Source organism: Notolepis coatsorum (assembly GCF_963971535.1).
Source record: "Notolepis coatsorum genome assembly, chromosome: 6".
Classification (NCBI taxonomy): Eukaryota; Metazoa; Chordata; class Actinopteri; order Aulopiformes; family Paralepididae; genus Notolepis; species Notolepis coatsorum.
The window spans coordinates 88,491,049-88,517,055 of NC_140170.1; the positions used below are offsets into that span (position 1 = coordinate 88,491,049).

The following is a 26,007-nucleotide window of genomic DNA, read 5'->3' on the forward strand; positions in this document are numbered from 1 at the left end:
ATTTTTTATATCATCTGTGGTCTATGATGGTATCAGCTGTGGGGCTGGCTGTACTAGACTGGCTCGGACGCTGTGAAGCGGCTGCAGATGGAGACGCCATAAACCAGACTTCTAATCAAATCATCTTGAGAAAAAACAACAACAAGTGGCAGACATCAAATGAATAATATGATTGGATGGGAAATTCTAGAACCTGATGCGATATGATTTGGTTAGAAAGGGGCTTGCCTTCCTATATTAATAAAGGCCCGTGTGGATGAAGTCACAACAAGTCTCACAAACATAATTATATTTAAATTCCCCCTTGATAAACACCGGGCGAAGAGCTCCCACGCAAAGGAGCTGTGATTAGGGAGTTTACGGTATCACTTTGAGAACCCTGAGAAGACTCATACTGTAGAGTAACATAGAGTTTCTCAAACTCAGGTCCATGTTATTCGCTATAGAAATAGAATGTTTTCTAACATGAAAGCTGCACTACTGAAGATCAGCACCCTGTGGACATGCTCTCAGGAGGGTTTCCTCTATGTTTCATGCATCACGCTTAGGAGGGTTTCCTATATGTTTCATGCATAACTCTCAGGAGGGTTTCCTCTGTGTTTCATGCATCACTATTGGGAGGGTTTCCTCTATGTTTCATGCATAACTCTCAGGAGGGTTTCCTCTATGTTTCATGCATCACTATTAGGAGGGTTTCCTCTATGTTTCATGCATAACTCTTAGGAGGGTTTCCTCTATGTTTCATGCATAACTCTCAGGAGGGTTTCCTCTATGTTTCATGCATCACTATTAGGATGGTTTCCTCTATGTTTCATGCATAACTCTCAGGAGGGTTTCCTCTATGTTTCATGCATCACTATTAGGAGGGTTTCCTCTGTGTTTCATGCATCACTCTTGGGAGGGTTTTGTCTGTGTTTCATGCATCACTATTGGGAGGGTTTTGTCTGTGTTTCATGCATCACTCTTAGGAGGTGTTCTGAAGGGCCAGATTAACACTGAGAATCTACGTTTTATTGTTTTATATAACTTGTATATTATTTATATATATAAGCTATATCCCTTTAAACCTCCGTTTGAATCATAGCATTATTCGCTTTCCTCATTGGATAACGCCCTTGACATTGGCGGCGCCAAGAATCGCGGCCCTCAGACAAGTTCAAAGACGAGTCTGGACAAGTTGAGACATGCCTGGGGCCAGCGCATTGATTCCGGACAAGAGCTTCGGTTGCGCCCTAGAAAGCACTCTAAGTATATATATTGTGGAAGGCGCAAACAGTAGCAGTTCGTCCTTAGAGTTCGTCTAGTAGCAGAGTCAAGTTCGACCGAACCTAACGTGAAGTAAAGAGTTCGTCATTTCAAGTTCAAGTTCAAGTTCTTTAATAGTTGTCATACAGAAGTACAGAATACTTTCATACAAAATGCTTCTTACTGTTACGCTCCAGAGACTGTGCTAGACAAGATAGTATCAAATAACATAATAACATAATATAGCATGAATTTAGAAGAAGAAAATGAGGTCACAGTTGTTCGGTATAGACATATGTACAATGTTCTGAGTTACCATATAATATACAATACACAACTATGCAGTGTACTAATGTACAGTACTATCTAGTGCAAAGCAGAAATGGGATGAGGTACAATTTTAGGTACAATTTACAGTAAGGTGTACGAGTTGTAGTGCAATCCTTCATCCATAAATATAAAGTGTGGGGAGTGGGTGCTACAGTGTGTTTGTTTAAAGTGGGTGTGTGCTATAAAGTGTGTGTAGTGGGTGTTGCAGTGTGTTTGTTTAAAGTGAGTGTGTGCGTGTGGATGTGTGTGCTATGTGTGTTTGGTGGTTGTTGTTGTGTAGTGTTCATTCATTGTTCGTTTAGCAGCCTGATGGCCTGGGGATAGAAGCTACTTCTGAGTCTTTCTGTGCTCGCCTTGAGACTCCTGTATCGCTTGCCTGACGGCAGCAGTTCAAAGAGGCAGTTGTTCGGGTGGCTCGAGTCCTTAATAATTCTCTTAGCCTTCCCCTTGCAACGCTTGTAGTAAATGTTCTGGAGGGTGGGGAGCCCCCCTCCGATTGTGCGTTCGGCTGAACGTGTCACTCTTTGTAGTCTGCTTTGGTCTTTTGCAGTGCTATTCCCAAACCAGGAGGTGATGTTGCCGGTCAAGATGCTCTCTATTGTACATGAGTAGAAGTTCTTAAGGATCTTCTGGCTGACTTGGAACTTCCTTAGGCGCCTGAGGAAGTAGAGGCGTTGTCGTGCCTTCTTCACCACACTGTTAATGTGTATGGTCCATTTCAAGTCCTCGGATATGTGTGAATCGTATTACAGCAGTTCGTTCGGTGTGCAGCATTAACAAGCAGTTCGTTCGTTTAGTAACTAGCGTGAACCTTAGCAAGTGTGTGTGGACTTAACGTAATTAGTATCAGAACACGAGGTGAACCTAGCAGCAGAACTATTGGACATGTGAGCATTGGAACCTACCGCGGCGTATCGTTACGGATAACTAGTAGCTCGTTAGATACTACTTTGATATTGTAGAACCATTATTGGTGGATTATAGTGACTTGTGGAAACGTAGTACCGTGGAGAAGAGCATCGTTAATACCATTGTCGTTTGGATTTAACTACCCTGAAGATCTACATCGGGCTAGCTTCGAGGACGAAGCTGGCTGGCTATCATCATTGCTATCGGGCATTGGATTACAGCTATTACCCTGCTACCGAGCACTTGGATTATAAGAACCGGATCCGTATGAGAACCCCTTTCTTCAAGTGACCAGCCGGAGTATCCGTCTATTCTTCATTCCTCTGGAGCTTACAACTCTGTGGGAGGAAATCACCAGTCTCCAGCTATACCCTCGTTTGCCCCCCTATATCGCCATCTCACGCCATGCAGCGTCCCGGTCTAGTATACTTAGCCTAGGAATTATTCATTCCCACTGACTTTGATACTCTGACATTCTAATATCATTCGCCATAAAAGAGCGACCCAGTAATTATCAGTTGTATCTTTGCTTAATAATAAATACTGTAAATGATATCTCTTTGTCACCGTGCCGTCTATTTGAGTGTCTGCCATAATAACTGTACTGTCTGGCAAGTAATAATAATAATATGTAGTAGTGGTTTAATCTATCACAATCTTTAATACAGTCAGGATTTTGTAACCCCTCAGTTACAGGAGGGTTTCCTATATGTTTCATGCATCACTATTGGGAGGGTCTCCTATATGTTTCATGCATCACTATTGGGAGGGTCTCCTATATGTTTCATGCATCACTATTGGGAGGGTTTTGTCTGTGTTTCATGCATCACTATTGGGAGGGTTTTGTCTGTGTTTCATGCATCACTCTTAGGAGGGTTTCCTATATGTTTCATGCATCACTCTTAGGAGGGTTTCCTCTGTGTTTCATGCATCACTCTCGGGAGGGTTTTCTCTTATTCAGCCCAATTCGGCACAACTTTGGGATTTAGCTAAAGAAGCAATATGTTTTCATGAAAAGGTTCCATAATGCAGGTTTAATGAAAGAGGTTTAATCCTCCAACAGTCCCTGCAGAACCCCAGTGTATTACGACGCACGGGGGCTATGAAGCTTGCTAAGTTCCAAGATATCGTGTCAGTCTGAGAAAAGAATCAAGCAACATAAATACATGAGGGCTGTTGTGTATTCTGTTGTGGATGGTTCAAACTTTTATTTGCATGTCGCGGTGTGGCTTGGCACTTTGTTGTTACCAGTCCCCATGCACTGCCTGTCTGAAGCTGCCCGCCTCACTCGGAGCACAGCCAGACCGCAGGACTGAAGCTGCCCGGCTCATTTGGAGCACAGCCAGACCGCAGGACTGAAGCTGCCCGGCTCACTCGGAGCACAGCCGGACCGCAGGACTCGGTGAGTCAGCTAATGGACATGCGTCCATTACACTACTGGCAAGCATCTTATACCCCAAAAAAATCCCAACTACCCCTTTAACGCTTTGACTGCCACGCTGTTTTTCCATCTGTACTAGCTGGCGCCAGCGTTTATTTTTTTTACCATTTTCACGATGTTTGCAGACCCATCGTATATTCTATATTATAGCTATGGAGACAATAGTATGGCTCATTTGAAAGGAAATATGTATACTCCAACAGGGAAAAAAACGCTTAGTCCTACATACCTTCGTTCCTGCGCTATCCCATGCTAAAAATCGCCCCTTTTCAAAATAATCCAGTTCCGTTTCCTGGAACGAGAGATACAGTATGACGTGTTTTGTGCGCATATGCGCATTTCATGCTGGTTGCTCGCCTGCTACCTATATTATTTCCAGGTAACATGACCATAGTAGAATGATTCTCAAACCACGGGGGGGGGGTCCCTTCACGGAATCGTTTTCTGGGATCATCACAAAGGCATGTTTTATGATGGGGTTCGGAAAATAGACGTTACCTTTGTCAGCCGGTCCACCAAAACCCTGTCCACTCTTGCTCCGCAGTGTCTTGGGTCAGAACAATAAATAACATTAGTTGGCCCTGGCAGCGCCCAACCGATAACGTTATCGTTATTTTCAAACAGGCTGTTTGGATGTAACGATAACGTTATCTATCACCAGAATCCAACATAGTCTGGTGAAAACGCACCTTATGCTATGGATGGATCGTCACCGTTTGTCCTCTTCATGATAATCTCCAATAGTTCGCTCGTCTAGGCGATCACCATTGCCGAACGTTAGTTGGCCCTAGTCTGGAGTGCTCTCAACTCTGGTGTCTGCGACTATACCGCGGAGCGGTGAACAGATGTTACATGCTCGGCCGGTTTGACTATAGTATTTGTATGATTTACCAGAAGTGCTGAGTCCAATGTAGTCTGGTGAAAACGCACCTTATCATCCATAAGTGTGATTGTTTTGTCCTCTTCATAATAATCTCCAATAGTTCGCAGGGTAGTGAGTGAGTGAGTGAGTGAGAGCAGTGAGTGAGCCAGCAGTGAGTGAGCAACCCCCTTCCCCACAGTAAACTAGCCCAGTTCAAAAGGTAGGCGATACTGCCACCTATCGGGATTCGATCGTCATTTCAATTCCAATTCACACAGAGCTCACACAAGAAGGTCCGGCGGACTGTTTAGAATAATAATAATACTTTTTTTTGTATAATTTAAAAAAAGAGTATTTACGTTTTGGCGGCCAGTGAGTTAACCCTTTCACTACCACACTACAGATGGTTAACACTTTCACTACCACACTACAGACGGGTAACCGTCTGTAGTGTGGTAGTGAAAGGATTTCACTACTAATAATTTTTTTTGCCGACTGTGGTTGACTGACGTTTTCATTTGACAGTTAATTTTCTCTCTCCTCCACCTTCTTCTTTGAGCGCCGCTGTCTCCGCTCCCTCTTCTGCTAACTCAATCCTCCCCACAGGGAGAGCTCCAGCCAAGCGGGCTCATTGTGCTTTAATCAAAGATCAAAACAAGGGGATCCACGGGTTGCCTATGGCAGCAGCGGAAGAGAACCAACCTCGTCCGTCTCTGTCATCTGTGCGACTATACGATAATGACTTGCACAGTTTGCCTGCTGTCTGAGCAATGCAAATCAGATAGCGACTTGGGGCCCCTCGGCGCGGCGCGGAGAGGGTTTTTCATCATCGCTGGCGTGCATCGAGGATCTCAATAAAGTTTAGTTTGAATGATCAAACCCGGAGTGGGCTACAGCTCCTTGGTAAAACATGTTTGTCTCCCTTTGTATGCATGGAAAGCAGCTGTGTTGAGTGGCAAATGAGATGTCTTTACATTGGAAATTCAAGTTGACAGACCATTTTCACCCATTGCAGCCCAGGGCTCTAATAGCTATTCAAAGTTTTCTTCTGTCCATTCGCTTGCATGCATTTTGAAAACCTATAGTGATCTAAAACAATTCTCGAAATAATAATAATAATAATAATAATAATAATAATAATAATAATAATAATAATAATAATAATAATAATAATAATAATAATAATAATAATAATAATAATAATAATAATAATAATAAAAAGCTGTTTCCAGGGACCAGTGCAGTTGATGATTGACTGTTCATGGACTCAAACACGGTAGACTCTAGCGAGTAGAAGTACAATATGTATGCTAAAGACAAACATTTTCTTCCAAAGTGAAATATTGATCAAGTCTGCCTCCCCTAAATGTTAGACTTTGCATAATCCTGAATACATTTCACCCAGAAAATGCGAGTCTACAGTACCATGCTCAATATAGTGGAGAAATGGTACTTAGCAAGGTTTTGTAATGGTGTATGCCCTTTATCAAAGGTAATTTGATTTAAACCCAAAGTTCTGATTATTTTCCTTGGGAGAAATAACAACTTGTTGAGCTATTAAACAGAAGGGGAAAAAGATTACCATAAAAAAATTAAACCACTTCATAATACAGTACATGATTTAATTACCGTTGAAAGCCAGACAGTGTTGTAGTAGATTTCAATCAACAGGCGTATGCCAATCAGCCAAATGGAAACCCATCATTTGTCATTCTACCAAGGGTCTAATTTTCACCTTCATACTTCATACATTTCATCACACGCTGGCGCTCAGTGGTATTGCTGTAATTAAGAGCCCAGAGTTCCCATTACGTGCTGGAGGAGTGGCAGGTCCTTGGGGGCCCAGGGGGCGTAATATACATTAGCAGTCAGGTGTTATGGGGAGAAAGGGACCCCTTCCATCAGCACTTTGGTGCTACTCTCAAAATACTGCCGCCGCTGCAGAAAACCGCACCAGGAAACCGGAGCCCGGGGTCAGGTCCTACGTAGGTCCTCTCCACATATTTACATATACAGTACACAGGGAACAAAATGTGCACAAAACACCTTGAAGAGAAGGGAGACTTTATTAATGAACAAGTCTAGTTCAAGGTGGGGCCCTTCCCGATGAATTTCCAAAAACTTCCCCCGACTTAATTCGTGGAGCAAATTGAAGTTGAAAGGGAGTGCGTAAAATCTTTACCAGTTCTTATTAGGCCACTGTCCTCTGCAGTCTTCATTTCAAAAGGAGAGACAGATTCCATAAAAGACTAATAAAAATACTGTTGCTGCCTCCCGACTCCCTGGTCTGTTGATTCTATCTGGCTAAAAGATAAGACCAGAAAAGTATGGCTCTGTAAATTCAAACGCCAAATAAAGATAAACTCCTCAACAGAACAGCTTGTCAGAATGAGTTCAAACTGTTTTCGGGAAACATTGGAAAATAATCATCAATGTGACGGCTGTGCTACATGTTGTTGCACTCGGACGATGGACTTGCATGCGGTGAGGAGCACAGTGACCAGCTATATAATGACGATAGATGCCACTGATCGACCCTAAAAAGATGGTTGCAAATAACATGATTCACCGGGCCAACAAAACGCTGCTGCCCTCTCTCTACATCCTCCAGGAACTCCTCTCATGAGAGCGGCACAGCCAAAGTGGGCAATAACCTTCTTCATATTGCAAAATGACATTCTCTCTGCCTGCCTTCCCCACACAATAGAGAATGACAATAGAGTGGGCCTTGTGTGTCGGCCCTATGTATGAGTGTCTGCGACGGCTCGCGGCTCAGCGATAAACCATAATCCACCATCAACAATAGGTGGGTTTTGAAAAATATTTATAAAAAATGAGATCAGATGCCCTAGAAATCTGTTACGTAAGATAGACAGACGTAGATAACCAAGATAGAGTGTGTACGCTGTTATCAAAAGGGCCTGAGTCTGAGAACAAGATGCCTTGCAGGATTTGGTTACAGACCAAACCGAGAGGAAAAACTGTGGAATGGAATAATGGATGCTCCTAATGAGTTTATATTGAGAAATAGCGACGACAGATGGGATACTTGTGCGTGTATTGAATCAATGACCCTGCGGGGAATAGGGCCCGATGTTCATCGAAAGCTCCGCTTCTCAATTTTCATTCAATTGGAATTTCATTTGTAGAGCGGGATTGCAGCACTCGCAACGGAGACGGGTGGCGATGGAGAGAGGGAGTGAGAGGGGAGGGAGGCAGGGAGATAAAACGGAGAGAGAGGAGAGAGGTAGAGAGGAGGAAGAGAGGTAGATAGAAAGGGAGAGTGGTGGTGGTGGGGTGAAGCCCTGTGTAATGGTCTGGTAGCCAGCAGTGTGATGATTTCCCCAGAGAGAGAAGGCCAGCTTGAGCAGAGAGAACATTGACTGCTGCACAGCGACAGGTAGGCCTACAATGGCATCGCTGAGGTAGGAGGCGACAGCTGCCCCCCCCGCCCCCCCCCCCCCCCCCCCCCCGGGAGTGCAGTGCTGTGGACGGCTCAGGTGCGCTGGCTGACAACAGGACTCTTCCATGCAGCTGCCAGAGGACCCACTTCACTCATTATCGGCGTGCTGCTACACCACTCGCCACAAGTCACTCACCAGAAGAGACCAGACCTGACCCAATCAGCCTCTGCCTCTCTCTCTCTCTCTCTCTCTCTCTCTCTCTCTCGCCCCTCTAGCCGCCAGGAGCACTTTGACTTGTGATCCACTCAGCTCTGAGGGCCCGAGGCCCTCCTCCAGTACCACATCCAGACGATGTCCAATCACCATCTCACTGGACGCCCGGATACAAACGCCTGAGGCCACCCTGTGAATCCTCTCCTCTATTCCTTCCTTCCTTCCCGCCTCCCTTCCTTCTCTCCTTACTTCCTTCCCTCCTCCCAATCTTCCTTCCTTGCCCAATTTAATGTTTCTTTCTTTCATGTGTGTCTTTGTTGTTCCTATATTTCCTTCCTCCCTCAGATAATTGGACAGAGGTGCAGTAGCAGTTTCTCTCTCTCTCCTAGATGCTGAGTTGTGATAAGAGAGGAGCAACCAGGGGAGAGTGGAAGGAAGTTCACACCCGTGGCCACAAGGAGGATGAAGTGATAGAAAAAGAGGGATGAGGGGTGGAGGAGGAGATATGCGGAGAGACTACATGCTATACAGCTATAGCTGCAAGGCGAACAGGAGGAGATGAACTGAAGAAGAGAAGAGAATATAAGAGGAGAGAAGAGAAGCGAAGATAAGGGAAGAGAATAGAAGAAAAGACGGGAGTAGAGATGAGAGGATAAAATAAGAGAAGAAGAGAGAAGAGAAGATAAAATAGAAGAGAAGATAAGAGAAGGAGATTAACTGAACACAGGAGATGAGGAGAGGAGAGAAGAGAAGAGAAAAGGAGAGGAGGAGATGGACTGAACACAGGAGATGAGGAGAGAAGAGAAGAGGGGAGGAGAGGAGCGGAGAGGAGAGGAGGAGGAGGAGGAGGAGGAGGAGATAGCCTGGAGGTAAGGGATAGAGTACACTTAGCCTCTGGGCAGAGTGTCAGGCTGAGACCAGTGTGTCTCAGGGGCAACCGCCACGCTGTACCTGACGTTTTATTACTACAGAGGAGAGGGGTAAGATGTGAAGCGGAAGAGAGGAGTTACTACAGAAGAGAGGGGTAAGATGTGAAGCGGAGGAGAGGAGTTACTACAGAGGAGAGGGGTAAGATGTGAAGTAGAGGAGAGGAGTTACTACAGAGGAGAGGGGTAAGATGTGAAGTAGAGGAGAGGAGTTACTACAGAGGAGAGGGGTAAGATGTGAAGTAAAGGAGTTACTACAGAAGAGAGGGGTAAGATGTGAAGCGGAGGGGAGGAGTTACTACAGAAGAGAGGGGTAAGATGTGAAGCGGAGGGGAGGAGTTACTACAGAGGAGAGGGGTAAGATGTGAAGCGGAGGAGAGGAGTTACTACAGAGGAGAGGGGTAAGATGTGAAGTAAAGGAGAGGAGTTACTACAGAGGAGAGGGGTAAGATGTGAAGTAAAGGAGTTACTACAGAGGAGAGGGGTAAGATGTGAAGTAAAGGAGAGGAGTTACTACAGAGGAGAGGGGTAAGATGTGAAGCGGAGGGGAGGAGTTACTACAGAAGAGAGGGGTAAGATGTGAAGTAAAGGAGAGGAGTTACTACAGAGGAGAGGGGTAAGATGTGAAGTAGAGGAGAGGAGTTACTACAGAGGAGAGGGGTAAGATGTGAAGCGGAGGAGAGGAGTTACTACAGAAGAGAGGGGTAAGATGTGAAGTAAAGGAGAGGAGTTACTACAGAAGAGAGGGGTAAGATGTGAAGTAAAGGAGAGGAGTTACTACAGAAGAGAGGGGTAAGATGTGAAGCGGAGGGGAGGAGTTACTACAGAGGAGAGGGGTAAGATGTGAAGTGGAGGAGAGGAGTTACTACAGAAGAGAGGGGTAAGATGTGAAGTAAAGGAGAGGAGTTACTACAGAGGAGAGGGGTAAGATGTGAAGCGGAGGGGAGGAGTTACTACAGAGGAGAGGGGTAAGATGTGAAGCAGAGGAGAGGAGTTACTACAGAAGAGAGGGGTAAGATGTGAAGCGGAGAGGAGTTACTACAGAGGAGAGGGGTAAGATGTGAAGCGGAGGAGAGGAGTTACTACAGAGGAGAGGGGTAAGATGTGAAGCAGAGGAGAGGAGTTACTACAGAAGAGAGGGGTAAGATGTGAAGCGGAGAGGAGTTACTACAGAGGAGAGGGGTAAGATGTGAAGTAAAGGAGAGGAGTTACTACAGAGGAGAGGGGTAAGATGTGAAGCGGAGGGGAGGAGTTACTACAGAGGAGAGGGGTAAGATGTGACGTAAAGGAGATGAGTTACTACAGAAGAGAGGGGTAAGATGTGAAGCGGAGGAGAGGAGTTACTACAGAAGAGAGGGGTAAGATGTGAAGCGGAGGGGAGGAGTTACTACAGAGGAGAGGGGTAAGATGTGACGTAAAGGAGAGGAGTTACTACAGAGGAGAGGGGTAAGATGTGAAGCGGAGGAGAGGAGTTACTACAGAAGAGAGGGGTAAGATGTGAAGCGGAGAGGAGTTACTACAGAGGAGAGGGGTAAGATGTGACGTAAAGGAGAGGAGTTACTACAGAAGAGAGGGGTAAGATGTGAAGCGGAGGAGAGGAGTTACTACAGAAGAGAGGGGTAAGATGTGAAGCGGAGGAGAGGAGTTACTACAGAGGAGAGGGGTAAGATGTGAAGCGGAGGGGAGGAGTTACTACAGAAGAGAGGGGTAAGATGTGAAGCGGAGGAGAGGAGTTACTACAGAAGAGAGGGGTAAGATGTGAAGCGGAGGAGAGGAGTTACTACAGAGGAGAGGGGTAAGATGTGAAGTGGAGGAGAGGAGTTACTACAGAAGAGAGGGGTAAGATGTGAAGCGGAGGAGAGGAGTTACTACAGAGGAGAGGGGTAAGATGTGAAGTAAAGGAGAGGAGTTACTACAGAGGAGAGGGGTAAGATGTGAAGTAGAGGAGAGGAGTTACTACAGAGGAGAGGGGTAAGATGTGAAGCGGAGGAGAGGAGTTACTACAGCGGAGAGGGGTAAGATGTGAAGCGGAGGAGAGGAGTTACTACAGAAGAGAGGGGTAAGATGTGAAGCGGAGAGGAGTTACTACAGAGGAGAGGGGTAAGATGTGAAGTAAAGGAGAGGAGTTACTACAGAAGAGAGGGGTAAGATGTGAAGCGGAGGAGAGGAGTTACTACAGAGGAGAGGGGTAAGATGTGAAGCGGAGGGGAGGAGTTACTACAGAGGAGAGGGGTAAGATGTGAAGTGGAGGAGAGGAGTTACTACAGAAGAGAGGGGTAAGATGTGAAGCGGAGGAGAGGAGTTACTACAGAGGAGAGGGGTAAGATGTGAAGTAGAGGAGAGGAGTTACTACAGAAGAGAGGGGTAAGATGTGAAGTAGAGGGGAGGAGTTACTACAGAGGAGAGGGGTAAGATGTGAAGTAAAGGAGAGGAGTTACTACAGAAGAGAGGGGTAAGATGTGAAGCGGAGGAGAGGAGTTACTACAGAGGAGAGGGGTAAGATGTGAAGCGGAGAGGAGTTACTACAGAAGAGAGGGGTAAGATGTGAAGCGGAGGAGAGGAGTTACTACAGAGGAGAGGGGTAAGATGTGAAGCGGAGAGGAGGAGTTACTACAGAAGAGAGGGGTAAGATGTGAAGCGGAGAGGAGTTACTACAGAGGAGAGGGGTAAGATGTGAAGTAAAGGAGTTACTACAGAGGAGAGGGGTAAGATGTGAAGTAAAGGAGAGGAGTTACTACAGAGGAGAGGGGTAAGATGTGAAGTAAAGGAGAGGAGTTACTACAGAGGAGAGGGGTAAGATGTGAAGTGGAGGAGAGGAGTTACTACAGAAGAGAGGGGTAAGATGTGAAGCGGAGGAGAGTTGTTACTACAGAAGAGAGGGGTAAGATGTGAAGCGGAGAGGAGGAGTTACTACAGAGGAGAGGGGTAAGATGTGAAGCGGAGGGGAGGAGTTACTACAGAAGAGAGGGGTAAGATGTGAAGCGGAGGAGAGGAGTTACTACAGAGGAGAGGGGTAAGATGTGAAGTAAATGAGAGGAGTTACTACAGAAGAGAGGGGTAAGATGTGAAGCGGAGGGGAGGAGTTACTACAGAAGAGAGGGGTAAGATGTGAAGTAAAGGAGAGGAGTTACTACAGAAGAGAGGGGTAAGATGTGAAGCGGAGGAGAGGAGTTACTACAGAGGAGAGGGGTAAGATGTGAAGTGGAGGAGAGGAGTTACTACAGAGGAGAGGGGTAAGATGTGAAGTAGAGGAGAGTTGTTACTACAGAGGAGAGGGGTAAGATGTGAAGTAGAGGAGAGGAGTTACTACAGAGGAGAGGGGTAAGATGTGAAGTAGAGGAGAGTTGTTACTACAGAGGAGAGGGGTAAGATGTGAAGTAGAGGAGAGGAGTTACTACAGAGGAGAGGGGTAAGATGTGAAGTAGAGGAGAGGAGTTACTACAGAGGAGAGGGGTAAGATGTGAAGTAGAGGAGAGTTGTTACTACAGAAGAGAGGGGTAAGATGTGAAGTAGAGGAGAGGAGTTACTACAGAGGAGAGGGGTAAGATGTGAAGCGGAGAGGAGTTACGGCGGAAGAGGAGGACCGGACTGGGAGCATGTACAGTAATGCCATCTTCACGCTCAGCTGGCCAAACAGGAGCTGATAGGGCAAATGTGTTTCTGCTCAGGAGTGATGAATTATTAAATAGACAGAGAGAGGAGAGACCAGAGAACATCAGCCTCCCTCACAAACTGTGGATTAACTAGTCACTCAGTGGTCAGTGACGTGTTCCTGTGTGTGTGTGTGTGTGTGTGTGTGTGTGTGTGTGTGTGTGTGTGTGTGTGTGTGTGTGTGTGTGTGCGCGCGTACAAATGCATGCTGACTGCTGTGTGGTCTTGAATGCTCACTATCTCCAAATAGCCAGTACGCATGTTACTAGAATATTCTAGGCTAAAAGTCTCTGCAGAGCCTGTTGTGTGACCGCCAGTGCTGTGAGCTAAGTGAACAATGCATGAGCTCTGGAATCTGCACTTAGCTCCACTGTCTCCCCTCAGTCCCCTGTCAACTGTGCACGCCATTGTAATACACTGTTGTATACGAACACAAAAATCTATTTAAGGGGGCACTTCACCAAAAGTCAATGTTGATTTATTTTGCAAATAATCTCACACACATCCATAAACAGTTTTGCACACGTTAATTTAGTTTGCCAGTTATTGAGAGTCACTTACTCACTTACTCTCAATAACTGGCAAACTAAATGAAAGCGCCCCTTAACACAATGGCGCCCAAGGACGTATATATCCATGTTTCGATTCCATGCTTAAAGGACCGAAGGGCGGATATATCCGTGGCAAGTTGTTTTGGCTTTTATTCCATTTTAATAACCTATTCAAGGTCGCCGAGCTGCATGCAGATGTACCCTACTCTTTGAATTCGATAAAGTGCATTATCGGCCAGATCCTCATTTTCCTGAAGTCATTTTGAAATTTCAGAAACCGTGCCAGATAAAACAGGTACTTTTAGGTCATTGAGTCATTGAGTGACAGAGCTGGAGCTCGACCGAGTGACGAGGATACATTTATTGAAAATGCCTAGGGGTAATTTGACCCCTTGTCGGCTGTGCTAGTGTTAAAACGTATTTCAAGAAATACCACTTACAGGACCTTTCATTTCTTCATGAGTTAAAGTTTATTTAGCTAGCATGTCTTTTCTCAGGGTATAGTCCACCACGGCATTGTGTCATGACTTTCACAGAGAGAATCAGAGAAGAGGAGACTGCCAGCAGATTAGCTCTGACTGGTGTCCCATCTTAACCTGTACGACCTCCACACTGTTCTCTCATGTCACTCCCTCCCAGAATCTCTAATCTCAGCTATCACACTGCGATAAAGACACCCTGCTCATGCACGCGCACGCACGCACGCACGCACGCACGCACGCACGCACGCACACACACACACAGACACACACACACACACACACACACACACACACACACACACACACACACACACACACACACACACACACACACACACACACACACACACACGTAGTGTGAGAGAGAGAGAGATAGATGAAGAACGAGAGCAAATAGAGGTAATAGAGGCGATAGAGGAGAGAGAGAGAAAGAGAGAGAGAAGAGAAGAGAAAAGAGAGAGAGGGGAGAGGAGAGGAGATAGACAGATATATAGATAAATAGATAGATAGATAGATAGATAGATAGATAGATAGATAGATAGATAGATAGATAGATAGATAGATAGATAGATAGATAGATAGATAGATAGATAGATAGATAGATAGATAGATAGATAGATAGATAGATAGATAGATAGATAGATAGATAGAGAGAGGGGGGAGAGGAGAGGAGAGAGAGATAGAGAGCGAGAGAGTGAGAGAGAGAGAGAGAGAGAGATAGAGAGAGAGAGAGAGAGAGGGATGGTTTGTGGGCACGATAAAGCACCACAGGCTGCCTTAATGAAAAGCCTCTCACAGTGATGGGGAGATTGCTTGTGAAATGAGCTGCTGATTGGAGAAGCAGCTGCCTGTCGTAGCGCGGAGTCTAATTAAAGTATTGAAGCGGCCGAGGCGACACTGCCCAGGTTAGCAGCACTGAGGACAAACAGACAGGACCGCTGGGCTTCCAGGACCGCACCGCAGTCTAGGCCAGGAGGGAATATATAATGGAGGGATAATGGAGACATAGTTATCAAGCGGCTCCATTCTATTCTATTCCATTCTTTCCATTCCTTTCTATAAATAATTTTTTTACCTTTTCTATTTTTCGCCCATCCCCCAATTTAGTCTTTATGCCAATTCCCTTCCTGGTCATTGCGCGTGGTGGTAGACGAGTGCTTAGACCTCTATGCTACCCAGAAGCGCCAATCTATTCTATTCTATTCCCTCACATCCAATTATATTCTACTCTCTTAAATAGTTTTCTTTTCATATTTTATCACTATATTCTCTTTAACAGAAAAGGAAAGCAAGCCACAATAAATATCCAGGGAAATCAACCTGCTATCTACCGTCAGGCTACAGTAACTTCACTCATTCTGACCTGTACCTCCCCTTGGAATAGAAAGTGAATAGTGCTTCTTGTACCTCCGTAACTAAAAGAGGAATACTGTACCTCCTTTGAAAGGTTAGTCATTTGCATTTGAAAGGCAAATCCAGAAACACGATGGAGAGATTTGAATTAAAGATAGAAAAAAAAAGTATGCTTGACAAATATACATTTTTATGTTGGGGGATTCTTTTCGAACTCGCTGGTGAATGTCTACCAGATTGCAAAAGAGAACCAAGTATTAAATATTCATGACCAAAATGTAATATAACATAGAAAATGAGGTTCCAAAAATGAATATCCCACGGCCACAACGATGGTACGATTCGCGGCAAAAAGCTTTCCAGGATTCAGAAAATAAAACAGTAAAACTTTGTTCCCACAACAGACCGGGCTACCTGGGACATCCTCTGTTGGGGCTCTCTGTGGTTGAAGTTAGACTGGTGACATAGATCATTACTAATGAAGATAATATATTGTATAACTCAAAATAACCATGCCTAAATAACCACATGCAACCCATTTATCTCAGTTTGTTCCTTTTTAGTTGACCTCTACAACTAAATGTGATGATAATTTATGCTGTGGCCGAATAAATCCATCCTTTACCAGCCTATGCCACTTGAGATGAGTACTGCAGCTGGATGAAACGTTCTCTAGTCGGCAGGGGCAGCAATAGCACTATTTGTGTGAGATCAAATGTTTATGCAGGCAGAGTCGTCCCAAGACTTTGGGAGCCTTTCTGTTTTACCTTAAATCAGATGTCTGCACCAGAAGGGTACAGCCGTTTCCACATTTTGCCGTTCGGTTGAAATTATATTTGACATGATATATGATGTTTCGCTTTGGCTTCTGATTGGCTGGTAGAAATGTACATTTGATATGATGATTGACGTTTCGAGGGGCCCTCTGATTGGTTAACTCACCTCCCTATGACCAGGCCTTGATTAAATAATCCCACTACTAATTTGGCAGTCATAATGATATATACATATGATATATATGGGGGCCGTATTAAGGAACTAAGGCGGGCTCTAAGCCGATCTGCCTAGTGAGCAGAGGACAGCCCTGTGTGTTGGTATTCTAGGTCAGTCTAATCAGTGATAACAACGCTTCACCTTGACTGGCTTCTTCTGATCACATTTTCTATTTTTATTTAAAAAAGAAATCCCCCATGAAACAAGACACAACACAATACAGTAACAATAATAATAAGCAATACTTCACAGGACAATAACAGCAATAATAATAACAATAATGACAAAAAAATTGAAATTATAAAAATAATAAAAACAGAATATAAAATAATATTATATTGCCACAGACATTGCCAAAGCCCTTTCTCTCCCCCCCCCCCCCCCAGGACCAACATCCCGACCCCGCTTTTACTCTCTCAGCCTCTGACGCCCATGACCCAATGTTGGATTCTTTACCTTGACTGCAGGCTTCTTGCGCGAAGACTCTGCCTCGTTGTTCTCCGCCTCCTCGTGCTCCTTGCTCCCCTGGGGCAGGTTGGAGTAGTTGGCCAGGCTGCTGAGCAGAGAGGACACCATGGGGCTGGTGTCCATCTCCTCCTGCAAGGCACACAGACACACAGGAAGCTGAGGTCAGTACTGACACATTAACCCTGTTACTATAACAGGTTAACCGTCTGTAGTGTGGTAGTGAAAGTTTAACCTTCTGTAGTGTGGTAGTGAAAGGGTTAATGGTATCTCTACTTCAGTGGGGAATGAAAGGAAATACGAATATAAAGGTTGATATGTGACAATGGTTGTGCGAACCAAATCCACACTAGGCTACATAGTACTATCATATTTCGTCATTTTATATATCATCATAATATCATGAGCCCACTGAGCCATCAGCACCTTTTTACTTCGAATCTCATAGGTTTGATTTCTGCTTTGTAAATATGTGAGGGTTTGTTAGGGTTTGTAAGCGACCCCAATAGCACAACACAAGACAGGTGAGAGTTAGCCAAAAACAGGGCGTAATTTATTATACACAGGGGGAAAAAGCAGCACTGTCCCTTTAAGGGCGAACAAAACACAACCCGAAGGTGAATACACTAGAGTCCAGGAAACGAGGTAACTCGGAACGTACCCTTTAAGGGTTGTTTTTTTGTTGTTTTATTGTGGATCCCCATTAGTCTACACACCAAAGTGAGACTACTCTTCCTGGGGTCCAAACATTTAAAATACAACCACATATATATTTTTTTAATACAAATATTAAACCACAAACATTGAAGTACTCACAAGAAAACATCACAACAAACAAAACAAGTGAATCAATATTCATAAGTCAGATATCACAATTCTCCAACCATAAAATACATATTCCATAATCAGTCCATAAGAACAAAACAGATCAAAATTGTTTATATGATTTTAACTCATAATATAGCATAACTTTTCTCAAGTCACCGATCACCTTTATATTTCCATACTAATTTCCATAATAAGTCAATGACCAAAATGTATCTCGTTATTCATGAGCGCAATTTTTAACTTTTTTTTTAAACATACATTTGTTCCTTACCATAGTTATATTTCTCGGTATATTATTCCAATAAGCAACTGCTCTATACATTACCGTCTTTTTCAGAGCATTTGTTTTTGGTAGAGGTAAAGTAAAGCATGAATCTAATGCTTGCCTTGTGTTATATCCATGTCTCATATTCGTTGGGTACAGTTGTGAGAGCAAACCCTTTCGGTTTCCCAGTATTCCAGATATTAAACAAAACATTTACCAGGCTACATGCCATCCTCTGTTCCACTGTCAACCAGGTCAGCGCGGCATGCATCCCTCCAACACTACTCCTCACAGAGCAGCGCAGAGCGAGGCGTGCCGCCCTGTTCTGAGCGAGCTGGAGTTTGTTCTGGGCCCCGTTCCCCGTACCTGGCTAACTGAGTTAGCCGGATAATTTTCAGCATAGCTTGACTTAAGCCAGACCTTTCCATTCCCGACGCTCGATTGTCTAAATCAATATGACAACAGATCAGAAAGTTTGAACCTGGTCGAGAGCAGGGTTAAGTTCAGTTAGCTGGATGAACTATGGCCACGCCCTCGCAAAGAAATCCCAGCTCCCTTCCTGAAATATTTCTCACAGTCTAGATCCCATTATGCCATTCTGAATTATGTTTTTGTGCTTCATTTGAAATGTAAAATAGGTCTGCAGTAACGCTGATAATAAATCATATTCAGCCTATGAATTTACTTTGTCCTATATAATGCACGTCATATTTATACGGATACGGCGCTCGCGAGTCGCGACACACACAGTTATTTTAATAACGGACTAAATGGATCATTGCAAATGTGAATCCCGCTGGGATATTTTTAATGAATGAAACCTATCAGGTGTTTGGCTCTGATTAGTTTAATATTCTTCGCTGTGTATTTGCTTAACGGAGCACCCGGATGCGTTTCATTCAAGCTGAAGCGTCTATGCGGGGATTGTGGATATGAATTATGAGGAATCTGAATCTGTGGAGTATTTAATTGTATCACTGTGACAGTGTCACACGTTATTGTGATATTGTAACTGGGATTAAAATATATGAGGAGATGCGCTGTTTGATGGATTTGATGACGTGACGACGTGACTTGATAAATTGAATGAGCCTTTGACGTTTTTGATGAATGAATTTGAGAAAATGCATTTATCTTTTCAAGCACTGTTATCTGATGATGAACATGAGGTGTCACTGGTATAAACCAAATGGTAATCAATTCAATGCATGTATGGATTAGGTCCGAAACAGATTAAAACCTGATTAATAGTGTAACTGCAAGCCTCCCTCCAAGCCTCTCTTTGGAAACCATGTATTTATATAGTACATAATACCTAAGCACATACAGATATCCTCATAATATAATTCGTATCAATTAGATATACTATTTGGGCTTGTTTTTATCGTTATTCTGAAAGAGCTGAACTAATTATTTTCACTAGCAAGATCTCATTTGATTATTCATTCCATAAGCCTATACTGCCAGCAGGGAGCAGGCACGTTTAAAGAAATATAATCTGATTGATTGGGGTAATGAGGGATTTAAAATTAGCCTATAGATTATGCATTTAACTTGTCGGCGGGTACTGCATTGTACCCATTCTGCAATCTGTTAATAAAGTTTTAAATCAATCAATCAATCAATGCCGTTAGAAAATCAGGATTTCTGCTATCGACACTTGCTGTCTTGTCAGCTGAGGCGGGCGCGCGCAATTATCCTGAGTCTCAAGTCTGGTTCAAATGAACGAGACTGAATCCACCTTCGAGGAACAGGAAAATCCCGGATTCAAACATCGGGTTAATTGAATCTGGATAATGGGACTCTTGATCGACTTAGTTGAACCAGGTACGGGGAATAGGGCCCAGGTCAAGCCTAGAGGCGTTAGACTTTATGATGAATTGAAAATGGGGGACCCTGATGTAAACAAGACGAAAGTCTTTCTCTGGTCTGCATCCCCTTAACAATTGTGTGTATTGAGCTGTACTGTATTGTACCCATTCTGCAATCTGTTAATAACATTTTCAATCAATAGTAGGACAGTAGTCCAGGTGGGATAAGACCAGAGATTGTAGTACAAGCTTTGCTGTACCATTAGTCAACAGATGTCTACACCTTCTGATCATTAAAGTACCACAGCTCATCTTAGCCACCATATTGCTACTGTGTTTCGACCAAGAAAGTGTTTAATCTATTACAACACCCAGCAGTTTTGCCTCTCTGACCTGTTCGTTATGAGCACAGTTCAGAACTAGATTTAATTTAGGATTTGATCTAGATGTATATTTTGAGGCTATCATTATACTCTTGGTTTTTGCAACATTTAACTTTAACTTGTTTTCACTTACCCAGTTGGAAATTAGCACTCACAGCACACATCTTGCAATAACAGACTCAGATCTTTCCGGCGCTACGTACACTGTAGTGTAATCTGCATATATCTCCATTGATGCATGTCAATGTGAATGTGAATGTCAATAAGCCCAAAAGGCGATGAAAAAACAGAGTCCAGGAATAAACGTAAATGTTCTGAGTCTAGTCTGTTCAAGACTCACCAGAGCATCTGCCGACGGGCAACTCAACAAACTAGGGTCCACGGAAAAAGCGAGGGTACACAGGAATCCTCCCCGGGGAAAATGGGGAGTGACAACGACGTCTTACACCAAGAACGAGGAGCCACGGAGAGAGAGAGAGAACGCACACGCACAGGAATCCTTCCCGGGGGGAAATGGGGAGCGACATGATGTCTCACACCGGAGACGCGGCAGTAGATGGTAGAATACAGATGTAGATGGCACGATGTCTCACACCGGAGACGCGGCAGTAGATGGTGGTGTACAGATGGCACGACGTCTCACACCGGAGACGCGGCAGTAGATGGTAGCATACAAGACGACCCTGGCAACGAGTGGAAGGCAGTCGGCAATAATTGTACTCTCCCGACGAGCTGATTGCCAACCACTCTCAGGTGCGTGAAGCTGACTGTTCGGCACGCCCCCCCCCCCCCCCCCCCCCCCCCCCTGTTGGGAAGCGCGCAGTGTCTACCCAGCCCTCACAGGGTTACTACAATGGCAAACGTTCCTGAATCACTTTTATGCTTTGATGAGGTCAAATGGAATACGCTGAAGTTTGTACAGACAGAGTCATAATGATGATGACAGGCAGACAGGTTAGCATGTCTCCCTTGAGGAGCCCTGGGATAATTCCTTGAACACTATGGGGCCTTGGGGACTATACTGTGATGAGAACCACTGGGCTATACTGTAATGAGAACCACTGGGCTATACTGTGATGAGAACCACTGGGCTATACTGTGATGAGAACCACTGGGCTATACTGTGATGAGAACCACTGGGCTATACTGTAATGAGAACCACTGGGCTATACTGTGATGAGAACCACTGGGCTATACTGTGATGAGAACCACTGGGCTATACTGTGATGAGAACCACTGGACTATACTGTGATGAGAACCACTGGGCTATACTGTGATGAGAACCACTGGGCTATACTGTGATGAGAACCACTGGGCTATACTGTGATGAGAACCACTGGGCTATACTGTGATGAGAACCACTGGGCTATACTGTGATGAGAACCACTGGGCTATACTGTGATGAGAACCACTGGACTATACTGTGATGAGAACCACTGGGCTATACTGTGATGAGAACCACTGGGCTATACTGTGATGAGAACCACTGGGCTATACTGTGATGAGAACCACTGGGCTATACTGTGATGAGAACCACTGGGCTATACTGTGATGAGAACCACTGGGCTATACTGTGATGAGAACCACTGGACTATACTGTGATGAGAACCACAAATAGGCAATACGTACATCGGCAATCATTTAAAATGTGTCTGATTGTTTATTGTTTCAACTGAAGTCCCATGGAGAGCACAGTGTAAATTCATTATCTCCGGTCTCAGGTAAACGGCTTTGTTTAAGTCTCTTCTTGAAATGTTCTTGTATTATCTTGAGGTTCCCACTCGCCCTTCACACCGTAATTACCCTCATTAATCCATGTCAGAACCCCAATTCAATCACCAAAATGAGAATATGTGTGTGCCCATGTGTGCGTGCGCCCGTGTGTGCGTGTGTGATAATTATGCCTCTTGCTATAAGCAGGAAATGTATGACTGTGTGATCGTATGCGTGTATGTGTGCATAGATTGTGTGTGTGTGTGTGTCTGTGTGTGTATGAATGCGCACGTGTATGGCGTCACACAATAGATATGAGTATATGTGTGTACATGTGCATGTGTGTGAGTGTGTACGTGTGTGTGTGTGTGTGTGTGTGTGTGTGTGTGTGTGTGTGTGTGTGTGTGTGTGTGTGTGTGTGTGTGTGTGTGTGTGTGTGTGTGTGTGTGTGTGTGTGTGTGTGTGTGTGTGTGTGTGCAGCATTGTACTATACCTCGAACAAGGCCATGTTCTTTCCATCATACTGCTGGCTCTTCTCTGCTGCACCATCACTGTTGATGAAGGGACTGTTCTCCTTAGGGTTACTATCACCTAGAAAAGAAAGAAAAAACACACGCACACACACAACCACAGTTAGACTGGGTTTGCAAGGAAAAGAGAGAACCATTTTCACTTGTACCGCAGGGATGAATGAGTCTAGGTAATGACTTTGTTGCGTTCACAATACGTGCAGTACCGTCTGGCCCATTATGTGTCACAGACAAGGGAAAGAAAACAAAATAACGTCCCGTTCGTCCCGAGAAAACAACGCATGTCTGAACAACGACAATAGAGGAGCATAAGGTTGTGTTTGACTGACTGCTGAAACGCTTGTGGGTTCAAACTTCAGAATCGTGGAGCAAATCTGGTGATATTTAGGAGGCAGAATTATATTTAAAATCACATCTCTTCCACAGGTTCACAGTTTCGAGGCACGAGAAGAGCGTCTTCAGAATAGACATCGATATCCGAGCTGCGGCTCCAGATGGTGCGTGACATTCATTGATTTAGCATTGTCCGCGTGTCCCGTTCAAATTGATAGCAATGGTTAGTTCATGGATTGTCTAATAGACGCCTTTCACAGAATGTTTAGAATGCCCATTTGTCTTCCATGTTGGATGAAACGACGGTTGCTATGTGCAAAGACAACGGTTGCTATGTGTTGATATATGAGAAATATGTCCACAAAGATTTAATAATTGTTTTATTACAGGATCTTGTAAACAAGTCACAGTAGAACAGTAATATTATGACTACCTCCACGACCAGTGCACAGAAATTTGGTATTTTCTTTGGAAAGTGGTTAGTGGTTCTTTGTTTGATGTGTGTTTTAATTATTTCCCTTACCTCTGTTATGTATGCATCATCTGACTCTTTTCTCTTTTTTTTACCCCCTTTCCATGTTACCCTTCGAGGGGACCTTTTGTCCTCTCACCAGGCCATCTTTGTAAATAATAATTTGTTCTTAATTGGCCTGCCTGGTTAAATAAAGGTTAAATAAAATTAACGATTAAATCAATGATTACAAGCAGCCATTTTGGAAGAAAGAGAACTACAAAACATTCCATGCAAAGCCTTTATAGATTTTTTTCCTCTCAAACGGACATCAAACATCACCAGATGCAAGGTCAACCTAATTGGCAGTGAACCCATCTCTAAGCCAGTCAAGGCCTCTCTTACAAGGCTTACGAGTTAATTACATCACTCAATTTCCCCCGACCTAAACAACATTACTGCGATCGTGTTCCTGCATGTCGATGCTAACGCAGAGGGGTTGTCCACAACTTAGCCGTGTTTGCTTTCTATTCTGTCAGGGCCCCGGGTTTGGCACTGCTGTGTGTGTGTGTAGGAGAGTGGAAATGTAAGATAGCTTATGTATCTCTTCCACCCCCCTGAGGTCTGACTTCAGGGAGACAGCAGATTGCTCTCCCTCCTGGCCTCAGGTCATGTCTTGGACCGCGCACCACAAGATCTGAGTTATTTATAGTGTGTATGGACGCACCCATGTGCTGTGACGTCTGGACGTCAGTAACAGTCTCCTGCCTGCTCTGCAGAAAGACATGGACAGTGAGAGAGAGAGAGAGAGAGAGAGAGAGAGAGAGAGAGAGAGAGAGAGAGAGAGAGAGAGAGAGAGAGAGAGAGAGAGAGAGAGAGACCCATATGAGAAGTACCTATAGTACAACTATAGTATTCCTGTGCTGTTTTCTTTTTTTACCTACAGTATAGTACTGCAGTATTTCCATGGTAAAACCAATGATTCGCTTCCACTGTGAAAATACTATGGTGAATCACTGTAGTGTAGTGTTTATGTGGTAAATCATACAAAATATTTTTTGTATGACGGAAGGGAGGAGGCAGACATGGAGGGAAAGAGATGAGGAGAGAAAGAGAGAGAGAGAGAGATAGAGAGAGAGAGAGAGAGAGAGAGAGAGACACACACACACACACACACACACACACACACACACACACACACACACACACACACACACACACACACACACACACACACACACACACACACACACACACACACACACACACACACACACACACACACACACACACACACACACACACACACACACACACACACACACACACACACACACACACACACAGACACCCACAGGTGAGGTATATAGACAGACTGAGAGATGGGAAACGGATGGTGTTGGGGAACAGATAGAGGAAGATAGAGGAAGAGAAAGATGGGGAGAAGTAGGGAGAGGGAGGGAGAAAGGAATAAAGAGAGGTATGGAGAGAGAGAGTGAGAGAGAGAGAGAGAGAGGGAGATATTGAGAGAGATAGAGTGAGAGATATAGATAGTGTGAGCCAGAGAGGGAGTGAGGGAGAGAGGGATAGAGAGAGTGGGATAGAGTGAGAGAGAGAGGGAGAAAGAGAGAGAGAGAGAGGCTTCAGACTGCCAGACTAAAACATATGCCCTGGTTAAAAGGAAGCCATGACCGCTAATACAACACAGAGGAGGACAACACAGGCTATTTTTACACTTTCTTTTTTTTACCCTTTCAGACCCTCTCTGAGCAAGGATCCATGCTGTTAGGATGGAGAGCGGGAGCTAAGACCCACACACTAGTTTTACACAGTATAGAGATACACATCAGTGGGAATGTTGGATCACGACAAACTGATGTATAGAGATGCACGCATACAAATGCACGTACAGAAACACAATTTCAACACAGGCATGTGTGTGCACACAAAAGCAACGCTATACATCCCCTAAACACACACACACACACACACACACACACACACACACACACACACACACACACACACACACACACACACACACACACACACACACACACACACACACACACACACACACACACACACACACACACACACACACACACACACACACACACACACACACACACACACACACACACACACACACACACACACACACAGCTGGAGAGAGCCTTGCAGCTCTACTTTAAAAGATCAGAGGGACAGTGATAGTGAAACACACACACACATCGATGGCGTCGTGCTGTGTGTGTGAGGGCTAGCGTCCCAGCGACGACTCCTCTATCCCATCACTTATCTCTCCACGGCCCATTTCTCCTGATAGCCTTGTAATTAAAACCCCATCATCAAAGGGATGACGAATTCTCTGTTTGAAAAAAAAATGAAAAAGTGAGAGTGCTGAAAAGAGTGTGCTCTGACCACGTCCGCGAGCAGCTTACCCCCACACTCCCCACCCCCACGCCATCAATCTGATGAGATCCACCCGCGAAAGCAATGGGTCATTGGGACAACCTTGTGGAAGAAATTAGCTGGATTTTCACCCATAGATCCCGAAAGCGTTCCGAGATTCTAAGCGTTACACTGCAGCGTGTCATGTGCTTCTAAATCCTCCGAATGACATGTAACTCTGTATGTCTTGCACATTATGAGAAGCGACAATAAAACTGACTTTGACTTTTTTACTTTGACTAGCACAAGTACACGGTATCGTGATTCTAGCACTAGCTTACCCTTCAGATCCTTAACACATTGACCGCCAGCAGCAGGGGGCGCTGATCCCCCTTCATCGCCAGGTCTTTATTCAATGGATATAGTTTTAGACTGCGACATTTGCGAGTGCTTATCTTATATTATATCTATGGG

At 44.5% G+C, this 26,007-nt stretch overlaps 1 protein-coding gene across 1 annotated transcript in view; it reads right to left on the bottom strand.

Annotated features, from left to right (window-relative positions):
* The window catches only part of slc12a5a (solute carrier family 12 member 5a), a gene marked incomplete at both ends in the record, with an annotated part of 504,642 nt that overhangs the window by 49,016 nt on the left and 429,619 nt on the right, over positions 1 to 26,007 (bottom strand). The window contains 2 exons of the mRNA XM_084315676.1: positions 16,817 to 16,957; positions 22,319 to 22,416. Coding sequence (XP_084171802.1) covers positions 16,817 to 16,957; positions 22,319 to 22,416 — 239 coding nt within the window. The remainder of the gene's footprint in view (positions 1 to 16,816; positions 16,958 to 22,318; positions 22,417 to 26,007) is intronic.